General features: G+C 35.6%; 1 protein-coding gene across 3 annotated transcripts; it reads right to left on the reverse strand.

Moving 5' to 3' along the window:
- Positions 1-698: 698 nt before the first annotated feature.
- Positions 699-22,941, reverse strand: UBA3 (ubiquitin like modifier activating enzyme 3). 3 transcript variants are annotated; one of them, XM_072941675.1, is made up of 18 exons: positions 22,871-22,941; positions 22,642-22,683; positions 20,684-20,804; positions 19,238-19,318; positions 15,448-15,530; positions 12,936-13,016; positions 9,272-9,315; positions 8,843-8,907; positions 8,380-8,535; positions 7,304-7,406; positions 7,047-7,160; positions 3,576-3,629; positions 2,817-2,853; positions 2,650-2,731; positions 2,204-2,304; positions 2,030-2,093; positions 1,883-1,937; positions 699-1,509 (listed from the first exon to the last, which is right to left on the reverse strand). In XM_072941675.1, exons 1-18 carry the CDS (start codon positions 22,888-22,890, stop codon positions 1,421-1,423), a joined length of 1,392 nt encoding a protein of 463 aa, XP_072797776.1. In that variant the 5' UTR covers positions 22,891-22,941; the 3' UTR covers positions 699-1,420. The 3 variants fall into 3 exon arrangements, with proteins under 3 accessions (XP_072797776.1, XP_006196540.1, XP_072797777.1); XM_006196478.3 differs by lacking the exon at positions 22,642-22,683 and having other exon boundaries at positions 22,871-22,926; XM_072941676.1 differs by lacking the exons at positions 19,238-19,318; positions 20,684-20,804; positions 22,642-22,683; positions 22,871-22,941 and adding an exon at positions 16,727-16,801.
- Between the last annotated feature and the right edge of the window lie 1,049 nt (positions 22,942-23,990).

Genomic DNA, 23,990 nt, shown 5'->3' on the forward strand with positions numbered 1-23,990 from the left:
CTGAGGAGGAGGTCAGGTTAGGGTTGCAATCCCTCCCTGTTCCAAGCTTGAGGTAAATGACCTAAACTTTCTAAAACTATTCAGCTCTCAGAGTTATGATCACTTTCTCACAAGGCAACTTTGAGAATTATTGTAGCACCTGTAAACTGAACCTGTTACTTTTAAGGAAAGCATATAAATTTATCCAATATGATTTTATAATGAAACATAAAATTATTTGTCAATAAAAGCCAGAAAGAATAAAAACCCAGTGACATGTAATCACAAAGCTTTTAAACAGAAAACTGCCACCCAAGTCAAAAACAGAGTAAGAACATGTACTACATGTTCCCACACTAAGATACTAAAACTCATTTTCAGTACTTACGCTTAATTTTAAGCCTTAATCTTTTCAGGAGGGAGAAAAAAAAGCATTTTTAACAGTGGAATGTATATATACCACTAATATATGTACTGATAGAATTTAATTTTGCTCCAACATAATAATGTAATGAAATGGATTGGAATGGAATGGATTTCACTACATTATGTTAGAGCAAAATTAAATCAAGTCAGTAGATATTTATTGTGGTAAAAGTATTAAATCAGGTACTATAAAATTTTTGTATTAGGAATTCTGCAACACATATCAAAATTATTTCTACATTACTATAGAACTACCTGCTATCCTTAAAAATACTTCAAAAAATTCCAGTGAGAAAAGTAGACAATATATGATTTTATTAATAAATAGTGCGAAAGCATCAGTGATAACTGTTTAAACATTAAATTCTTTTAAACATCCATGTCTTGGCTTTAATGTTGTGCATATTGGTCTCTATGGCACTGCAAGTAAACACATGAAAATATTTCCCATTTCCATGCATAGGTATTCAGCTATAACACCATTTACAAATTATTATGGACAAGGTAACTTTTGCAATAATTAATATTCATTTGGACAGCCACAATTAAATGACTATTAAATCAAGCAAGAAGTAGCCTATGTTCAATATGCTCTAGATGTCAGGTTGTAATAGTTAATGTTATTTAAAACTTAATTTTCTTATTTTCTTAAAAGGGACATCTTGTGTATATGTGGGTGCGCAAGTGAAAACTGAAGAATGCATTCTTTGACTGTAACAAAAGTCACACACAACAGTGTTTGCCTCCTCCTCTATAAGAAGCAATCCATTTGCTGATAATCCTTCTCCCTCCAGGCACCATTTTCCATATTAATGAAAATGCTTACAAGCACCAACCCCAAAATTCTGTCTTCAAGGGAAAGTTATAAAGTTAAAAAAGAGTGACTCATTATATATATATTAAAAAAAAAGTCAAATTCCAGCAACACTAATGCTAAAAATGACATCAAGTAGATTTCTTAGCATCCAGGAAATATATTTCCATGAGTTTTCTATTGTGTGCAGGTTTATTTTCCTTAAGAAGTGAAATGCAACTTGAAGAGCACGGTCTGTGGTGTGGTGACATCAGCAACTGCCAGCTCTTGCCCGTCAACGAGTCCCAGCTCTAAAACAGACAAGCGCAGTTAACCCAAGCAGACAATGTCCAACAATGGGTAACAATGCACACATGCACAAACTGCAGACCACCAGGATCTGGATAAGCATCAAAATCCAGTTCCCTTTAATCAAGGTTAATATTCTTTAAATCAAGGTAATATTTGATTTCTTAGAGATTTTTTAAATATTTCACTAAAAGCAATTAACTCAATATTTCCAAAGATAGAAGTAATTATGATGATATCACCATTTAAAGTAACTAAGAACAAATTTAGAGGAAGCAGTTATTATTTTTACAAACAAAACAAAACAAAACCCCAAAACCCAAAAAACAACAAAAGCAATTGATTAGCATTAATAAACATACTCATTTAAAATACCTTTTAATGTCTTGGAGAGATTTGGCCTTGTTCGTTCTTCAATAGAGGTTACTGACTAGAAAATGACAATGTAAATAAAGCACATTAAGTGAAATTAAACTTTTAATATAATTTTGTGGAAAAAAATAAAAACCAAACACTGATCACCTGTAAGTAAAGTGTTCTATTTTTTCCCTCTAATGTGGCTGTGATTGCTGGAGACTTCATTTGCCTAAATTATGAGGGGGAAAAAAAAATCAGAGATCACTCTTTTAAAAATAATTATATTTAAAATATCACAAAAATTGTTTCTACCACATAATAGAAGTCCCAAACACTTACAGAGAAGCACTATTGGTTAGATAATCCAAAACTTCCTGCAGTTTAGCTGACGGAGAAAACTGAATGTTCTGAGGAAGCTGGCTACAAGCCGGGCAGTTTTCCTAGATATAAAATGAAACACAAATCACTGTGGCACATGCACCAATAATAGTCTCTTCACAATGATGAACTGAAAATTAAGTTGCTTTATAATCATGCATTATTTCCTATGAACAAATTTTTACACTTTATTTAAAACCTGCTTTTCCTAAGAGGCCATTCTCCTAAATTATTTTGCTATATAGTATGTATTTCAGGCTATACTACAAAAAATATATAGTAAGTAGGGTTCTGGAAGTTAGAAAATACTTAGAAAAGGTGTGGGCAATTTTCCAACCAGTAATTAGTATTTAAAAATCAAAGTATGCATGATCAAAAAAAGTTCTCATTAGTATACTACTACTAACCTTTCTCTCTGCTTCAAATGTATACGTGTACAGTCCATCTACATCATTGAATACCAAGTAATTATTAAGGGGAATATATGCACTGTAATGAAAAAATGTTCATTTTTATATAACTGAGACAGATCAAAACATAGATTTACATACACATGAAAAATGAAACCCATTACCTTGTAGCTATTTTAAAAACCTCAGTGGCACACACAGCTGAAGAGGAGAGAAAATAAAGGTGCTTTAACTCAAAATTAGACATTTAAAACTATGTTTTTTTAAAAAGTCATTATAAATCAGAAGAGAAAATTTACAAGGCTATTGATTACAAAATAGACAAAAAGACATATACACACTCATTTTTAAAAACTGAGAAAATAATAAATTTCATATTTGTTTTCTATAATCCAAGTGACAGAGTGATAGTACATGTTTTTCTTCCTCTTCTTCACATTAATGAGCAGCCTGTTACACTGATTAAAAAGAAACGTACTAAAATCTCCCCTTACTGCAGAGCACTTTATCTATGATATAAGGCAAAATATATACAAGGTCCAATAGCCTGTTTTGTGTTTTTTTCAGGCAGCTTAATTATACCACCCACTCAAGAAGATAATCAAATTCTCCAGAACATCAGTTTTCTGAGATCAAGTAGCTGCAAAAATGTCAATTTAGATATCAAATCAATAAACAAGATTATACTGTACAGCACAGGGAAATATATACAAGATCTTATGGTAGCTCACAGAGAAAAAAATGTGACAATGAATATATATATGTTCATGTATAATTGAAAAATTGGGCTCTACACTGGAATTTGACACAACATTGTAAAATTATTATAAATCAATAAATGTTAAAAAAATGAAAAAATAATAAAAAAAAATCAAAAATCCAAAGGAAAGAAAACAAAATAAGTAGTAGTCATTTTTGCTCACCTGCAATGACTGCATTAGTGGAAGCTACTGCAGGAATGATTCGTTTTACTACCCCTGTAAAAATATATTGAATAAAATATGGTCATTTCTTTTAAAAAGTATTTTTAATTAGACAATATGATTATTAAATATCATTTTCCATAACTTGATTTTTCAAGCTTTCAGGTCAGAAAACAGACTTAAGTTTAACCATGAAGCAATCTTCCTTCATATTCACATCATTTTGTAGCATGTTCAGAATCTTAAACAACTTACAGCAGGAAAGAAAAGTAAACTCTTCACACTAAGTTTCATATAATAATGAGACAATAATACGTGAATAACAGTTAGTGATTAGAGTGTTTATTTTATTTCAGGAACAGTATGAAGATTAAATAAAATATTACTGAATTTTTATAACATCATATGTTAGTCTTATTACTCTGATTTTAAAGATAAGGAAAAAGAGGTTGAGAAAATTAAATATCATCCACAACTATACACCTCATAAGTGATAGGGGTAGTATATGAACTCAGATCTGCCCAAAAGTGCATCATCTTAACTGACACCTCGTACCATGCTGCATACACTCAGTAAGGTTGGGGGATAGTATATGAACCCAGACATGCCCTAAAGTGCGTCATCTTAACTGACACCTCATACTATGCTATACTCAGGAAGCTTGGAGTAAAGCATGGAGAATTAACAGTTACCTAATTTTTCCTCAAATAATAGTGTCAAGCCATTCCATTCACAAAAATTTAAAACAAACAGAAAAACTGCTCTCATCATCTTTGTCTCACCCAACAGCTTGGACTACACACAGTATTAAACATAGCTCTCTGTTTCTTCCCTACTTTTTTCATATCAGTATCCACAGATCAGGAACAAACAAAGCCTCACCTTAAACCATTAAGTTCAAAATCAATATTCCATAACTATATTTGTATGGTTCATCTTAGAAAACAAAAATGTAGCAAAAAGGAGCCAGATTATTTTAGACTGTGAGAGAGCATGGAAAGATGTGTTCCCAAAACTTCAGGTGTAGGCAGGTTTTTAAAACTTCAGAAAAAAGGCCAATATCTAAGAAGATGTGAAAAGAAGACAGTTAAGCAGTTTGGAAGGCTATTTTAAAAAGTTAATTCTGACCATTTGTTTATGTACAATTTCAGAGAGGAGGAAACAGGGAGGCGCTAGCCTCATGACGATTAAACTGGGGGCTCTCCAGTGACCAGTAAGTCAGTATGTACTGAAAGGAGGAACAGGCAGTCACAGTGAGACAGTGAGGAGTTAAAGAGACACTGTCTAATAAAAGAACTGACAAAATGATGAAGACTCCCCCCATCCCCCACCCCTCAAAAAACCTGGACTTCGCTTCCAATCTGGCTTCTGTACTCCTTGCCAAGGCTCTCAATCATCAGGCTGAGAAGTACACACCAAGGCTTCCAAGCCTTCCCAAAAGGTATGGAAGGATCAGTGAGATGATGTATTGAGATGAGTTTATAGTTTCTGAGCAGGACAAACTGAATTTATTTGTTAATTCAAACAATTAGCAAGTAAATGTGTACTATATGCCAGACGTTGCTCTAGGTGTTGTACAGAGGAGCAGTAAAGAAAAAAAAAAAAAAAGAAATTATCTCCTCATACAGAGCTTCCATTTTGGTGGGGGAGATAACACTCAAGTCAACACACAGGAAAATTTCAGATACTGAGGAGTTCTATGAAGAAAGTAAAACAAGGTATGTGTTAAGATGACAGTGATGGAGGACTCCATTACACAGGACGGTCAAGAAAGACACCCTTGGGTAAAGGGAGTGGGAAGGGATAAATTGGGAATTCGAAATCTGCACCCCTTGGGGAGTGATGGAAATGTTAGCTATCTTGATTGTGGTGGTGGTTTCACTGGTGTATACGTCTTCAAAATTCATTAAATTGTACATCTGAAATATGTGTAGTTTACTGTATAGGAATTATACCACAATAAAGGTGAGAGAGAGAGAGAGAAAGACAGGAAGAGAGAAAGACAGACTCCCACCCTTGGGAAGTGATAATTTGAGCTGAAATCTAAACCATGAGAAAGACCCAGCCATGCAATCACCTGGGAAAAGAGCAATTCTGTAAACAGTAAGGGCAAAGGCCGCAGAACAGGGATGAACCAGTGTGAAAAACAAGGCTACCATGAGTTCTGAGCAATTATAAAAAGGTAAAATAGGAAATGGCTTAGAAGTCATTTTCAGTTGAATGATGAGGAAAACTGGTTAAGCTGATGCTGGAAGGATAAGCACCAACCTTGAGGGGATCCAAGGAAGGGCGTTCCAGGCGTTAAGGATCAGAAGCATTACAGCTCTAAGGTGGGACTGTCCTAGGTGTGTTCAGGGAACACACAGCAGGTCAGAATACAGAAAGTACAGGGAGCAAAAAGGAGTATATAAGAATGGAATTTTCAAATAACGTTACCAGAACATCAGTAAACATAGGGAGATAGTCACTTGTTCACCAAGACAAGCCACAGCACTACCTCATTTAGTTACTGTGACTAGCTTGGCATGTGATCATCAAAACAACAGATGATATGAAGCTGAAAAGAATACATACGTTGGCAGGCATAAAAGAATAAACTTATACAGAGAGAGAACAGATAGTTGAATTTAAGAATAAATTTATAAAGACCTATACTTGAGTATTAAAAAAAAAAAAACTAGTAACCCCCCAAACTGCCAAATCTTTAATAGGGAGACTGTCTTTTAGCAGACAGTAACCTGAAACAATCAGAAGTATAGCATCAATGTAAACAACAAACAATAAAAAACCTTGATCTCCTCTAAGACTGCGTCAATGATGAGAAGTGCATTATAAGACCCATCCTGGAATGCTGCATTCTCACCCAGATAGTTAAGAGAAGTATGGATAACTAAAATATGGTGAGCAAAAAGCAACATAATAGGGACTTGAGTCACGAAACATGTCAAAGGGTTAAAGGAACTAAACAAGGTTGGTGGCAGTGATAACAACTTGGAGGTTTCAATATGCTAAGGGATATTATTTAAAAGGGAATTAAGTTTATATATGGCAGACCTTGGGACAATTCTCAGACCAAACTAAAGATGGAGATTTCTGCTCAACATATAGAATTCTTAACAATACTGTCCAAATGTGAAATAGATTACCCCAGGAGGGGATAAATTGCTCTTCAGCAAAAGATAAAGTGAATGGTTTGACCTGGATGACTTAGGGACTCTTTCAATACTAGATAAGATTCAATGATTTTATTAAATTCTTCCTAGTTAAGCAGTAGTATGGATTCTGTTGAACTCAGTTCTCTCCTACCAAATTTGGGGCACCAGTAAACTATTACTTCCATGGTACCTTTACTAAGTCTTAAAGGGATAGTACTGTCTGAAATTACTTATCAATTATTTCCTCCAAAGCATCCCACCCCCTGAAAAAGGGATCATCCTAAGATCATAATTCACAACAATTCACTAACTTACCTTGAGTGAGTCTATACGTAACACCCCTAATATTATACTGTGATGCTCTCTCTAGGGATTTTTGGAAAATCCACTGAATATGATCAGGATCATCTCCATCTAATGGAACACCTTCTGTTGGGGCGGGGGAAGTGGGAAGGAAAGGAAGACAGAAACATGTAAACATTAATCAATTTATTTTAATGTAATTATCCCAATAAATAAACCCACAGACATATATTTTACATAACTCTGGATTACGAAATCAGGTTTATTACCTCCAAAAGGCTGTTCCTTAGGCCACTGCAATATCCTCACATACTCAATACAGTGTTCTGGTAGCCTGGGCATAGATGCAATGGTGCACATGGGAAAATTAACCTAAAACCACAGTTTACCTTTTTTAGTGGATTTTAAGCAATAAATTATTTAAAATGTAACTTCTAGTTATGATCTAGTTTGTAACAGTTTCTTATAATTCATTGTAGCTTTCCACTTATAGAAACAGTTTATACCATTAATAATGCTTCTGAAACTGAGAGCATCTGAGTCACTTCACTTAGGTTGATCTGCTTAAAAAAATAGGTTTGCCCAAATTGACAAAGTATATAAATTTAAGCTTTGTTAGACCATGAGAATCAAAGTGCTGAATAAATTCTCAGATATGAGTACTTTTTGATGTTTACCTAATATTTAAATCTGAAGCTATAAAATAAACCAAAACAAAAGCAAATTCAGAGAATTTAATCAATTCCAAGCAAATATTCATAAAATAATTTATACGTATAAATCAAAATTGCACATGCCCTTTAGTGGGGGAGGGTATAGCTCAAGTGGTAGACATATGCTTAGCATGCACAAGGTCTCAGGTTCAATCCCCAGCACTTCCTCTAAAGATAAACAATAAAACATAATTACCTCCCTCCTGCCAAAAAGAAAAAAAAATCCCACGCGCCCTTTAAAGTAGGTATATAGATAAAACAGCCCTACTTTGGAAATGTCATTCTCATCCCTGGTACCTTTATCTCCCTGAAACCACACATGAAAAAACCAAGAAAACAGACTATAGCCCTACCCCAATATATAACTTTGTAACTGCTCCCTTGATTCCTACTTTCCAAATAAAAAATTAATATAAATGAATTATGAAAACAGAACAGTATCAAAATGATGATATTCAGTCTGTATCTTTCCTCAGAGCAAAATTTCTTATTTTATTATCTTTCTTCTTAGCATACTTTTAAAAATATGGTTACTTCTAATTAAAAATTCTAAATACTGACTAGTCTTAATAATTCAACCCTAATTCCACCCCAAAATACTATAAAACAGATGTAGGTGCTTTTGTGATTACCTGTGGTGGGTATAGTTCCAGTGTGCACTCAATACAAGCAGTCATTCCAGGCAGAATGACCCGGGCATTTCCTTTAAAACCTTCTGTCCCCCCGTCTATCAAAGGGACAATGGAGCTTGGATCTAATACACCATCTTCATAATTTAGAAGAGATATCTAGGAAAATTATTTGAAGGATTTATAAGGAGAGGGGGATAAGGATTTGAAAAAAGGAGAATGCTATCAAGTAATTCTATAGGTCAATTATATTACTGAGTAGTAATGTATGAAATCAAGGGATTACATTATTAGAAATCTATGTCCTCACCTGAAAATTAATGACTGGTAGTAAATAATGAACTACATCTATTACTGAAAATTAAGTAACTGATTTTTCAAAAATGTGATATGCAAGTCTCGTTTTCAATACATTTAAGAGCAGCAGTTAGAACTTCAGAGAACCGTAACAACACTGAATCTTTACCAGCATGCCATTTATCCATCTTCTGGCTATGATAGAGTCCAGTCCACATACAATTATATGAAATTCTATGAGAAAAAAATGCAAGTTTAGTTTTTAAAAATGCTGCTGCACAAAATAATTCACAATTCCTAAGAAACATAGCAAAAAAACACATTTTTCATTATAACACAGACACACACAGCTTCTAATCCTTGAGTAATCTTTACTCAAGAAAGCATATAAAAAGGCAGCTAACGGTGACAACTAAGAATTAGAACAGTGGCATTCTGTTTTCAATCAGACAACAGTTGACAACCTTCCTGAAAAGCCAACCCCAAGAAATGAAAGCAAATGAAGAAACAGCTTTCAAATAGCTAGCAATATTCAAAGAGACGGCAACTAAGGAATAGTAAGAATTTAGTGAGAATTAATTTCAAGTGGAAAACTTACGTCGGTAGAAAGTGTCGTTAAAATCCTGAATCTTGTTGAAATGTCTGACTGTAAGTAAAGGAACTTAAGCTGCTAAGTTTTTAACTTGTAAAGTGAATTTAACAATGCCAAATTATAAATGTCTATTCAAAACAAGACATAAGTCATCAATATTCAAAGCAGTGGAATTCAAGGAATCTGGCAAAATGAACACAACTCTATCTCCTAAAAAACCTTTTTCCCAAACAGTCCTCCCCTAACTACTTAGAGTAGTTTTTCCTCATCTCCAAACCTCCATATCATTAAAACTGTGTCTCTGTTATACTTTCTACTCTACTTCAGTTTTTATATAAAACCATAAGCCCTGGGAAAGCAGAATTTGTGTCTTTAACCACCAGTAGCAGAGAGACAATAACGTTTGTTTAGTGATGAGAACATTATAGCTCCCTTATAGAAAGATGATTTTAGGAGTTACTGCACAAACTGACACATTGTACAACTTAAATTTATACGATGCTATACATCAGACATAGTCAATTAAAAAAAGGTCACTGCAAAGCTAATTTTAAAAAACACAGATGTTTCCAATAGCTTTGTCAGGCACTAATGATTTGTCATTGGGCTTTTTCAGAATAATTCTTTCACTCTCATTTACCTCAGTTTTCCAAGTCTCTCTTTTTTTTACCCAACCCACACCCTATCAGCAATCTTCGCCAGCCTGAAGGCTGCCAAGGCAACCCCAGTCAAAACTGGCTATGGATGTGAATCATAGTACTTAACATTTTAACAGAATTATGTATGCTAAAAAATTTTTAATCTTTCTAATTGAGCAATTTTGTTTAGTAACATAAATTATACTTTTCTAAAACTACAATGTATCGTCCATTACATATTTTAAAAAGTAAAATGGAGAAACAGTAGGCAATATATAATATGCTTGCCCTAATATTTTTTATCCTGGCGTACAAATAAAGCTATGAAAAACACATTCAGTTCTAGCCCCCACCCACTCAAGACTTCTATTCCTTTTGAAGGCCAGGCAAACAAGAGGCATAAGCTACAGCTAGAAAAGGGAGGTCAAAAGCGAACGAGAGCAAACACTGGAGGAAAAGCTGCAGGAACCCAGGCGCCAGACCAAAAAATCGCATCTCCTGGATTTCTACAAATACCCAAAGTTTTCCAGATCTAAACAATAGGGATAGACAAAGAGTGTGCATACTACCTTTTTTCCTCTTTTCTTTCTCCCTATAGGGACCTGAAGTTGCATTTTTAACATTTTATTTTTGCAAACATGCTACAGAGGGGGTCCCATAAGTCACCCAGCTTCCTCAAAGGATATATACTACACAACTATAGTACAATATCAAACCACAAATGTTACATGGGTATAATGTGTGTGTAAAGCTGTCATTAAACACATGGAGATCTGTGCAACCACCACAATAAAGACATACAACTATTTCATCACGACAAAGATCTCCCTCCTGCTACCCTCTACAGTCACACCTAGCCCCTCCACCATGCCTCATATGTGGCAATCACTGATCTGTTCTCCATCTTCACAATTTTGCCATTTGAAGGTTATATAAATGCAATCATACAATATATGACCTTTTGAGATTGGCATTTTTCATTCAGCATGGAGCCCTTGATTTCCATCCAAGTTGTATTTTATTAGTTAGCTCTTTTTTAATGCTCAGTATTATTCCATGGTGTGGCTATAACACAGTTTAACAATTCACCTACTGACGGATGTTTGGGTTGTTTCCAGCTTTGGGCTACTACAAATAAAGGTGCTATAAACATTCAAACATTCAAGAGTAAGTTTCTATGCATAGTATTCACTTCTCTGAGGTAAACACCCAGGAATGAAATTGTTGAGTAGTATGGAAAGTATATATTAGATTTTTAAGAAACAGCCAAACTATTTTCCAGATGGCTATACCACGTTACATTTCCTACCAGCAATGTACGAGTAATCCAGTTTTTCTGTATCTTTGCCAACATTTCTTACTATTTTTTATTTCAGCTATCCTAATAGGTGTATTGTAATATCTTACTGTGATCATAATTTGGATTTCGCTTTAAAACTAATGATGTTGAACATCTTTTCATGTGCTTTTTGCTATCTTCTTTAGTGAAATATCCCTTCGTATTTTTTGTCCATTTCCTAATTGCATTGTTGTTTTTTACTGTTGAGTTTTGGAAGTTCTATATATGTTCTTGATATAAGTCCTTTGTCACATACCTACTTCATAAGCATTTCCCAGTCTGTGGCTTGTTTTTTTATCTGCTTAACAAGGTCCTTCACAGAGTATAATTTTAAAGTTCTGATGAAGTTCAACTTATCATTTTTTTTCTTTTATGGATCATGCTTTTGATGTGGTCTAGGGACTCTTCAATCGAGCTCTACGCCCCAAAGATTTTTCTCCCATGTTGTCTCCCAAAATTTAACAGTTTTACATTTTATCATTAAACCTGTCTGTTTTGAGTTAATTTTTGTAATTTTAAGGACTGAATTTTTTTGCCTAGCTCCAATACAATTTATTAAAGAGATTATCCTTCCTCTATTTGTTTTTGCACCTCTGTCAAGTATAAATTGGCCATACTTGTATGTAGCTATTTCTGGTTTCTCTCTTCTATTCTGCCGATCTGTGTCTGTCTCTCTGGCAATATGACACAGTCTTGATTATTGTAGCCATATAATTAGTCTTGAAACTGGAAAGTGATTCCTCCCATTTTATTCCTTCTTAGTATAATTTTTGGTGTTCCTTAGCCTTTCTGTATCAATTTTAGAATAATCCTGTCTATAGTAACAAAAAAATTCACAGGGATTTTGATAGAAATTGCATTAAACTTTTATATAAATTTGGGGAAAACTGACATCTTTACTATGTTGAATTATCTAGTTATTGAACACGTAATATCTTTCCATTATTTAGATCTTCTTTGAGTTCTTCCATCAGCATTTTGCAGTATTCAGCATTTAAGTCCCATATTTATTTTGTTAGAATTAACACGTAAGTGTTTCTCCTTCTTTTTGAGCAGTTATAAATAGCATTATATTTTAAATTTCAGTTTCCATGTACTCACTGCTAGTATATGGAAATACAAATAATTTTTTATGTTAATTTTTGTATCTTGTGGTATTTCCAACATAGTAAATTTCACTTCCTGAGTTTCTATAATACTAAAAGTTCCCTGGATCTAAAGATATGGGAATGAACAAAGCGTGACTACTCCTTTTTAAAAACGTATTTCTTGTAAAAGTGAATTTACTCTGACACACCTTCCATTTGGCTAATAACATATCGACTCTTTATTCTGCCTGCTTGGTCAGGAGACACAAAAAGTAATGGGATCCATTCTATGAACTAAGTCTAGTAGAGGAGATGCGCAACTGAAACGTAAACTAAGGGCAATAATGCAAAATAAATGATGGTACCAGCCACAGAAGCTTAATTTAAAAATTAGGGGGAGGGAAATTATATAACCTTAAAAAGAAAAGATTGGAAGGACATAAAGCAAAGTATTACCAGCAGATAACTCAGTAATAAGCTTACTGCTGATTTTTTTCTTTTTGCTTATCTATATTCTCTATGTTAACTAAACATCTCTTTCACAGTAATTTTGTAAGAAGCTTCAAAAAGTTAAATATTAAGTAAATTATTTGTCAAAAGGATACGGAACTACATTGCAATTAGGAACTCTGTCATTTAGAAATTCTGCAGCAACTTCAGCCTTAGGTCTTCCAACATCTTTAGGCCTACAGGAAAAATTATATTTAAATTATCATTTATGATATAAATCTAGATGATCTACATAATATACTTTCAAACATAAAAATATTCATGGTGAGTCTATTTAGAGGATTTTTAGAAGGAATAGTTTTACCTGAACATTTTTGATGAATAATTAGTCATTCAATACTAAATGTCAACCCTTGCTGATGTTTCAAATTAAGTATTTTTAAGTATTGGTAAGCCTAGGTATTTCTTAGGTGAAAATATGAACAGTGCTCTTTTTATTTTTTAAAAGTTTAAGCATAACAACAGCCTGTTTCCTGGCCACTTCTCACTGTTGTGTTACCCAGTGCAAAAACATTATCCCAGGTCAGAGACTTCCAAGCGTTTGCCCTGAACCCCAGAACCTCAAGGTGTTACTATGCAGGTCTTGAGTCAAATAAACATGAGAGTCTAGGGATGCAAGAACCTTCATTTATTCCCCTTCTTTCCATGTGTGCTGATTAAGTAGTAATTCTGTGTCTCATTAGAAGCCATAACCACGTTTTTGAAGGAGTATGTCACCAATATATATTTTTATTACCAATATTTTCAAGAAGGTAAAAATTAAAAACCTCAAAGTCACTCCAATGTAATAACCATAGCTACAGAGGAAAGGACTTGAATTCTCTCTCCTGATCTCAGTACAAGTGGTGTTTTCTTTCCAAATATTTCCTCACTGTCCTTACAGACATAAATCATTCCCTCATGTATACATAGTAAGTGCTTCATTACTACCTTTTCACAACATATTTTGGTTATATACATAGATCTAGTATACCTACTGCACTATGAACAATTGGAAGTTACTATATTCTTATCTCTTTGTATTCTTTCCTGTCTAAGCATGTAGTTAACATTTCAAAAATGAAAAATTTTAAAAATCAATGTGCTTAAGAAAAATCGTATTTTATTCAAAATTTGAATTTTAAAGGAACATGCTTTAACAGATCAATTTCCTTCTCGCCAATAAAGCAGTATGTTTTTTTGATTCAAAACTTGTGACAAGAGTTTTATTCCGACTTGGTCCTAACTTGCAACAGAAAAGGCTCTAGCACAAATCATGGAACTTGATTTCAGTACTGCACTCAACTACTCTGACAGCGCTATCAGGTATATAAAGGAGATAAAACAGAATTTCAAGAATCTTTCAGGTTGTGCGTTATATGTGCTTTCAGAGTAGATCCCAAATAAAAGAACTCCTAGATGGTTTCTGTGGAAACCAGTCTGGAATTAGGGGATCAGACTGCTCCATTTGAAAACTGCACTTTGAATAAAATGGCCTTTCACACACATCATCCTTGCAGGACACCTTGGCCTATTTACTTAACCTGGAAAACACGTATCAACCCTGGACTTTGCTCTGAGATTAAATGGGGGCAATAAAATGAGCTTAGGAAGTACTTAACACATCCTAAGCACTCCACAAATGTGAACTCTCATTAGGATCTTCAATCATTATTTTAGCCTCAAATTAAAGGGCATGGCCTATTATTAATAACCAATGAATTCAGTGGTGCTTTTTTAGAGTAGTCATATGCTAAAAATTCGTCAAATTGGAAAGGGCCCAACCTATCCTTCCATTTCTTTAAGACCTTCCACAGAGACATAGTAGAGGTTTTATTCCTATCCAAAAATTTGATTGCAATCTGTTCTGCTAACCTAGCCTCATCCTGCATGCCTAGGACTATTTGAGCACTTTCTATCAGTACTCTAATTACCAGAGAGAGAGAGAAAAGTCCTAATCCCATCATATTTATAATTCTTTGATTAACAAATAGACACTTTAACCTAAGCCACTCAAACCCCTAAACACTGCATAGTGAAATTAATGTACTTTTCCTCAGATTCACACATATGGCCTACTTCCAGTTTTTAAAGTCATTTCTAACAAGATGCTTTCTGTATTTCATGTATTTCTAAGGTAATTATCCCTCTTTGTTTCATTTCAATTGCTCCTGGGTTTTCTCTCCTTAGCTCACTATTTTCTTTCCCCTTCTACAAAAAGCTCAAACTCCGTCACAACTTCATTCCCCTAGAGTCACCATTCAAATCTTGGCTCCTGAGTCCCCACCAATATATCTCACTAGGGCCTAATACAGAGTTACTGTTCTCTTATAAAATTAACAGGAGGAAATGAGTGGCACTCAGTGGCTTCAGGGCACAATCAACCTCAAATCCCATACACCTTTTGGAAATTTCTTTAAAACCAACAAAAACATATATTTGCTTACAAAACTACTTTCACCAGGATATACAAAATTCACCTGCAAAATTTTGCCTAAGATGGGAGTGGTAGTTATCTTCTTAGTAAAGTACGTGTTATCCTCTCAGTAGTTTTTTTAAATTATTAAACTGCAATGTACTCAAGTTCAAATGATTACCACAATTTTAAAATAAGATATTAAAACTTACCTAAATAAAAACTGCCTATTTAGATTGGAAACATCTATGGTGTCCATGTCTATAACATGAATCTGTCTAAAACCAGACAGTGCCTGTGGGAATAAAAAACAATCCAATCAAGAAGGAATTTCCTTACACTTGAAATTAAAAAAAATTTTTTTTCATTAGTCTTAAATCTACAAATTCTCAATAATAAACAATAAATTCTAAATAATGGTATTCTATGGTATTCTAAAAGGTATATAAAATTCAGGGTTCTTATAAAGGTCAAAAAAGTGTAATTACTCAGTTTTAAGTAGTCTACAACCAAAAGAGAATACTTAAAATTTCTATAGTTGTTTTACAATCCCTTAAATATGTCTGTAAAGTTTGTTGCTTTGCTCTTGCTGCTGCTAAATATTTTAATTTTACTAGTCGTACTAATTATCCTTACTTGCTATTCTTTTTCCAATATTGTTCAAAGTAATTTCTTTAAGCTTGATCTTAGTCTTCATAACATTAAGCATGCTGCCATTCAGAAGTAACTATGATAAGACATATACTGTTATAAGCACACACACATATAAACATATATACTGCACATGTAAAAAAGACAGACCTTAAAAGTATTGATTCAAGAGCAAGCACTTAAAAAGCTAGAGAAAAGCAAAAAACTCTGTGTTATGATAATGTCATGCATTTTTCCAGTACAACCACTGTTCAAATTTACCAGCAAAAGGAAAAGATTAAGAAAAAAAAAGCAAGCCTCAATAATCAATTATGTTTTTCTGGTCTTGGTCAGTTTATTGAAGTAATCAAATTAATCATTTGGCAATAATTTCCCCATTTTTCTTCTCTTCTTTACAGCAAGAGATTTTCAAAAGAGTTGTTCATACTTGGTTTCTCAAATTCCTCTCCTGCACTTGCTCTAAAAAACTTTCACTCCCACCACTCCACCAAAAACTGCACCTGCTAAGCTCACCAGTGACCTCCACACTGCTACCTCCAGTCTCTCTGATCTTATCCATCTCAAGTATTTGGCAGGATGTGGATCAATTCCTCTCCTTAAAACGTGCTTCACCTGGTCACCCCACTTATGAGAATTTGAATACTTTTAAAAAATTGGTTTCCCATTCACCACACTCATGAGTTTTCCTCCTACTCTACTGGCCAGAATTGGGAGTATCCGCGTGCTTCTTAGTTCTATTTAGTTCTGGTGACCTCAGATAACCCCATAAGATAAAGCATCATCTAACAGAAATCTCGAACTTAACAGTTTCCAAAACCAAAGCCAATCATCCTTGCTCACCAGCACCACCAAATCTATTCTTCTCCCAGTCCTGCTCATTTCAGTGAATACCAACTCCATCTTTCCAGTTGCGCATGGCAAAAACCTTGTGTCATCCTTGACTCCTCTCCTTCTCTCATGTCCCACACCAATCCATCGGCAAATCCTGTTGACTTGATCTTTGAAACATATCCATAATCCAACTGCCTCTCTCCACCTCCAATATCACCACCCTATTCTAAGTCACCATCACCTCTTACCTAGATGACTGCAGCAATCTTCAAACCAGCCTCTCAGCTTTCTCCCCCGTTCTTCCTTTAGTCTTTTCTCAATACGTCAGCCACAGTGATCCAGGTTAAAGTTAGATCAAGTCAACTCACCTGCTTAAAGCTCTCCTATGACTTCCTGACTTGGAGTAAAATGCAAAGTTCTTAGAGTAGCCACTACAGTCTTCTGTGATACTCACTCCAAGCCCCTCCACTTCCTGCTGTCTCTGATACCCTCCTAGAAAACGACCCCCTTACCCACTTCTGCTTTAGCTGTACTGACCTCCTTGCAGTCCTGGAAGGTAACAGTCATACTCCCACTTCACAGTTTTTGCCATCTGATTTTCCCTCTGCCTAGAATGTTCTTGCTCACCTTTCTGCTCAAATAGCACCTTCCTGTGAACCCTTTCCCTTCCTGCCAGGCTACTACCTTCTATCTTTTCTTTCTCCGTATCATTTATTATCATCTCACATACTATGTATTTCACTTATCTTTTTCCTTCCACTAAAACATAAGCCCTACAAACACCTGCTGTCTTGTTCAATGCAGTATCTTTAGCATCTAAAACAGTACTTGGCAAAACAAAAAAACAAAACAAAACAAAAAGACAATACCTGGCATATGGAGGATGAGGCTCGATAAATATATGTTAAATTAATAATATTAATGTCATATTCTTTTTTTTTTTAGAGATTCAATCCATTTAAAAAACATGTATGTGTATCTCTTATGTACTTATGTCTGAAACAAGCAAAGTAACAAGTGGTAAGGTTGAAAATCCTTAGTTTTCTTTCGTGTAAGAGGTTATTACAACGCAATAAACAAATAACAAGGCCACTCCTAAGGTTGCTTGATGACTATTCCTCAGATCTAATCTCCAATTACTTTACATTTAAAATTGGTATCTATTACATTTGCAAATAAGAGCTCTGAAATAAAAAAAGTTATTCATTTAGGTGATTTGTGCATACAATGCCTACCAAAACCACTGCCCAACCTTCATAAATCCTTTGATTCTCACACTGCCAGGGTATTTATGTCTGCTAAAGTACTGTCATTTTGTTACCTTATCGCAGAGCATATCATACACAATGCTGTTTATTTTGTGTGAGACTTGTCTTCCCAATGATACTTCAGATTCATTGCGGACATAGACCATGATGACTTGCAATCCCCACAGAACCCAGCCTAGTACTAAGTACCATGAGTGTATTAAGTTTTTGCACTTACACAAGGAGTGATGTTACTATCAAAATTAATGTGGTGGTTTTGCTTATATTTAAACTTCAGTCCTAAGGCTGACTTTTTAGAAGTCCTTCACCTGTTACCTATTTCATTTTCTAAGGAGCCTACTCTAACATTTCTACTTTTCCACATACTAATGAGAAGGCCAGCATATAACAGCTCTAAATCAATCCTTCCCCTATCCATTTTTGTTAAATAAATTAACAAAGTCTAATAAAAAGCTACTCTGTAGTTATCAGAAGCCAATGAAACTAATTAGTTAAATCACAAATTATGGACTTCTAACCAGCATATGAGATTAGCTTCACTAAACAGTACCCTCTCTTGAGATGATATTCATTTAAAACAGACTGATTCAAAAAAAAAAGGAAGAAAAAAGTTCAGCTCTCCCAAATTTTATGGGTCTACTGCCACACGGTCATCAAAACTAACTACATGATTAGATCATGTAATGACCTAATGGTTAAGTGAAAAAAACAAAACAAAACAGAACACTTGACTAAGAATCAAAGACTTGGACTAGATTCCAGGCACATCACCATAATCCAGAAAAACTTGGCATTTAGCATCCCTGAACCTGGGTCTCCCTCTACATAAAAACGAGACAAACTCCAATCCACCTAACAGGGTTATTTTGAAGAACAACAACAACAAAAATAAATTCTTTGATATTACATGTTAAATATGAATTACCAGTTTTGTTATTTACTTCACTGAATTAATGAGCACTTTGCAAGAGGAAGCACAAAGATTTGCTCGATAAAAAGCAACGAGGAAAAGAGAAGTAACAATTTCTATCAATGATTTTATAGCTGAGGACTTTAGGGTTTAAAAGGTTAAGTTACATCATCATTTTAATTACTGTCTGGAATTTGAGCTGATAAACTTATCTAACAAAGGCTCGGGAGAAAAGCTTAACAATCATAATAAAGAAATTTCCAAGTATGACAGAAAAGGAAAACCATTTAATTATCATAAAGGAGAAAAAACACATTTCACATATATACATATATGTATTACCAGATTTTTCAGGAGCTCACATCCTAAGCCGCCAGCTCCAATGACTAGAACTTTACACGTATCTAACAAAAACTGGAGAGACTGTAAAGAATGAAAAGGTGTATTAAAATCTGGTTGCTAAAACTATAAGTACCATCAATAAAGCAACAAGCCATAAAATAGTTTCTGGTATTTCCATGAAAAATGCAACTGAGGACAAAGTGCAGGCTCTGTGTTTAATAAGTTATTTTAAATTTATCAGGAAGGTAGAATCAGAAATTCTATAACCCTAATGATTTCAGAGTTTCAATTTTAACGTTTCTAAACTGACTTTACTGAATGAAATTAAAAGGCTATCGCTAACAAGAAAAACTATGCTTTGCCAAAAATTATTTTCTTTTAACTTTGAAAGGGATGGAAGGCATCAAAATCAGTTATTTAACTGACTCCTTAAAAACAGAAAAGTGAAAAAATCATAAGAACCGAGGATCAAGCACTACACAGGTGTTTAAAGGTCTTTACAGAAAAACAGGGAAGTAAGAACAGTAATAGCTGCTTTTGAATACAGTGAGGGAAGTTTCAAAAGCATGAAATGATAGGAAGAAAGAACGGATAAAACTCTTAGAAAAGTGCCTATCAGCAGAAATACAATTTGAAGCAATCACTTAACGGAAGTATCTTAAATTACCAGACCCCCCCCCCAAAAACAAAAATCAGAAACACAAGAAAATATGGTGGCTTAACCAAAGAAATGCAGAATACTGTCAATTCTGTCCAAGAGTAAAGGAAAAATGTGTTATTCAGAAAAAGCAGAGTCAAACCCAAGAGACTGCACCTTAATTTTAGGAGCAGCATGGTATTTCTATTTCAAAACAGCATCTCTTCGTAAGCACAAAAGGACATAAAAATTTACTGAAAAGAAGTATTTTCTATCTTGTAATAAAAAGCAAGCTGTATATAATTGAACATTTGATTTAAGTCAGACACTACCAGTCCCAAATTCTATTCCACTATTATACAGCATCACATAATTTTTAACATGCAATTAACTATATTCAATTCTAAGTAAAGATGCTTATTTCAACTAAATTTCAAAATTTAAACAAGCACATATATATTCCTATGAAAATTAAATTTCTCAGAGAAGGACTAAAAAGGTGAATGTGTCTCAAAAGTAATTTTAAACTGGAATTTTAACTGAAGTATATAACTTAGAATTTTCAATGAGGTTTTTGAAGTTATGTTACTCCTGAAAAATTTCAACATACTACATGAGAAATGTGAAAATAACGACTCAAGTATCAGTCATTCAAGTAAGATCAGCCGCAAATATTCAATTCAGTATTTCAAGATAACTTATACAATTATATTAGTATTTTCATTATAAGAGCAATTTTAAAGGAAGCATTTTATTCTTTTTGAACATAAAACTATTAGAGGAGTTATTTAAAAATAAACGTTTCTCACTTCAGTGCTCGGTTCGAAATCGGGGTGTGTGAAGGGTCCAGATCGCTCGAGGAACTTCTTTACATGGTTCCAGCGACCTTCCCAGTCTCCAGTGTCCCCACACCCACCATCAACAGCCATTCTGCACAGAACACAGTAAATTCAGCTGCAAAGATCAGTATGAAAAAGCCACACCTACAACTAGTATGGTTTTCCCAAATGAAAACGTAACCACACCAGACTCACTCAAATAAAAAGGGAAGTATTCGATGTGGTTATGCGTATGCTTTCAATTTCTTTTCTTGCTATTATATAGTTTATTTAAAGTTAACAACTGCATATAATCAGCCAACATGTTTCTGGGTTCCTAAAACAACCTAAGATCAAACTTGGGATATTGGTCAAGTGGTGAGAAACTGGAATTCTAAACATTTGGAATTTCCTAAGGATCAATGCAAACTGCACCAATCTGTTCCATTAACACACTGAGATCAGGAAATATCAGCTACAAGAAAAAACAAAAACAGGAAAATCCTCCACTTTCAGAATCATGATGCTTGAAATCTAACATAACTCATGTGTCCTCTCCAAGTCTGAAAGGTGCAATTTGAAGATTATTTTTGATGAGAGGAACTTTCATACGTTTTTCTCTGAAAGGTCCTAATTTTCAAAAAGGAATCTCTTAGGACTATGAGATGGTTTTTGTTGCCACAAAACACAAGAAAAAGGTCAGGTTATATTATGCCACAGATAGGCATTACCATCTAGAAACCTTTCAGAAAAGAAAATTGAGTAATGTGGGAGTCCTGTAACAAAATACATGTATTTTTTTACTCACTGCAAGAGTCATCTTTGGTTGTGATTATTTTTACTTTTCAAATATTTCCTATAATCCCACAATTTCTACCTTCAAACCTGTTAGTAATATTCAATTTTTACAAACGGGACCAATTATTGCCTAGCAGTATTTAATGTCACAGTTGGGTCTGGTACCACACTTAATACCATTGTGACCTTGAATAGATTACTTTACAGCCATAAACCTCATCTGTAGGCTGACTTCCAAAAAGTCAGAACGAGGATAAAGAGATAATCCACACAGAGGCCTTATTACAATACTTGGCATATAGCAAACATTTAAACTTCAGCTACCATTTTAAGTAAAAGTGGAAAGTAAATGAAAAGTGGGAAGGAATGTGAAATGGAACGTGTCGTTCCAGAACTCGTGCAATTAAAATTCAACTTTCTCAGGGAGATACCTAAAAACTCCAAGACACTGCTGCTGGGAACTGGCACAGAATTACTAACCACGCCCACTGTAAGAAGAGTACTTTCTTCCCCTCGTGTAAGGAAGAAAAATTATGTGGTGCTGCTAAGGTTGGAAAACACTTCGTTTAAACCTCTCTCACCAGTACAAAACTAAGCATCTGATAAAAAAAAAAATAGGGTGTGTGATAAATGAGGAAAATAAGCTGTTTGGAATCATCACTCTTCTTTAAGAGCCAATGATTTTGCAAAAATGACTGCAGTGCTTAGTACAACACCTGACATAAAGTTCTCATTAAAAGTTTGCAATTAATACTACTGTCTCAGTGTTTATGAAAGGCCAAAACGGTCTAGTGTCCGTTTCATGTGTTTCAGTAAGATTCCCTTTTCACAAGATCGCGGCTCTGACAATTTGGGTAGGAGGAAGAGAGGGGAGCAAGGGTCCTCCGGCAAGACTTTTGGGTCAAGCACCCGGCTGGCCGGCGCGGGATCTGTGCGCGGCACCCGGGCCCGGCGCCCGCCCGAGACCGAGACCAGGAGGGCCCGCCGGGCCCCTGGGGCTGCGGGCGGGGGTCAGGGGATGAGGCCGCGCGGCCTGCGCTCCGGGTGCCCCCCTCCCAGCCCCCCGGGCCCGCTGCGGCTGGTCCCCTAGGCCTGGGGTGGGGGGAGGCGGGGGTCCCCGGAGAGGGCCCCGGCCTCCCGGCAGCACTAACTTCTCAGCCAGCAGCTCCTCTATTCTCCTTCTTTTCTTCTCCCTAAAAGAAAGAGAGAATAAAAGAAGGGTCAGCATCACGCTACACACTGGGCGCCGCGAGGGGATGGGGGGCGAGGGGACGGGGCGGGGGGGTTGAGGGGACCCCGGGTGGAGGCGGTGACCGCCCACCGCCGCGCTCTCTCACAACCCAGCCCGGCCCGGGGCGCCTGCACAACCCGGGTACTTACGGCTCCTCGCCATCCGCCATATTGTTCTCCGCCTCTTCCCAGGCGCCCCCACGGCGGGCGGGCGGAGCGAAGGGGCGGGGCGGGGCCGGATGGGAGGAGGCGGGGCTGGCTGAGAGAAGGCGGGGCCGGCGAGAAGGGGCGGGGCCGGCGAGGCTGAGTTTGCTGAGACTCCCATGGGTTTAAAGATTTCTTTGTAATTAAAATCTTGATTAACTACACTTAGTCAGAGAAATCTTACCCAGTGTATAAAGCCGTTATGTTGCTTGAAAATATAGGCGTAAAACATAATTTGTTTATACAAGTTATGTATATACAAAGCATCTAATCACTTAAAGATAAATGTTGATAAAATTTTAGACTATTTTTTTTCAGAGTCAGAGGTTGATAGGTAGCTACGTAGGCACACAGATGGATGTGTATGGTGTGTGTGTGTGCGCGTGCGTGTGATTTTGTGTCTGGATTTTGGATACAGAAAAATAACCATGTTCAAAATATATATATGTATATACACATATATCCTTTCTTGGAGTGGGAGAAAAATGAGATTTAGAGTCAGAAAGAACAGTTTAAATTCTTAACTCTCTACCTATGAGACCTTGGGCATTTCTGCGTCTTCATTTGTAAACTGAGAATAATACTGTTCACCTTGCAAGACTGGAATTAAATGAAATCCTCAGTGCTTCTCAAAATATAGTCCCTGATTAGCCACATCAGCACCATTAGGGAACTTGTTACAAATGCAAATTTTCGGGCCCCACCCTCAACCTTCTGCAAAGCCCTGGATGATTCTGTACAAAATAAAGCTGACAACCCCTGAAATGGAATACTTAAAGCCTGATGGGCACTCAGTAAATGCAGCTGCTATTAATAAATTATGATATTTAGTCTTCTGTTTGTCCTTTATTATCCCTCAATCAGGTTCAATTCAATAGCATTCATTGAGCAGAAAGTCAGTGCCAGGCAGTACATGGAGGGATAGAGTTCACAGTCCACAGTTCACAGTCAGTAGCAGGAGACACCAGCCTCTCTCCAGGTCACATGTTTCAAAATCAACCCAGAATCCTCTTTCTCTTGCCCAGATCACTCTGCAGATGGCAACTACTAAGGTTAAACCCTTCTT

This window comes from Vicugna pacos, chromosome 17 (genome assembly GCF_048564905.1).
Source record: "Vicugna pacos chromosome 17, VicPac4, whole genome shotgun sequence".
Classification (NCBI taxonomy): domain Eukaryota; kingdom Metazoa; phylum Chordata; class Mammalia; order Artiodactyla; family Camelidae; genus Vicugna; species Vicugna pacos.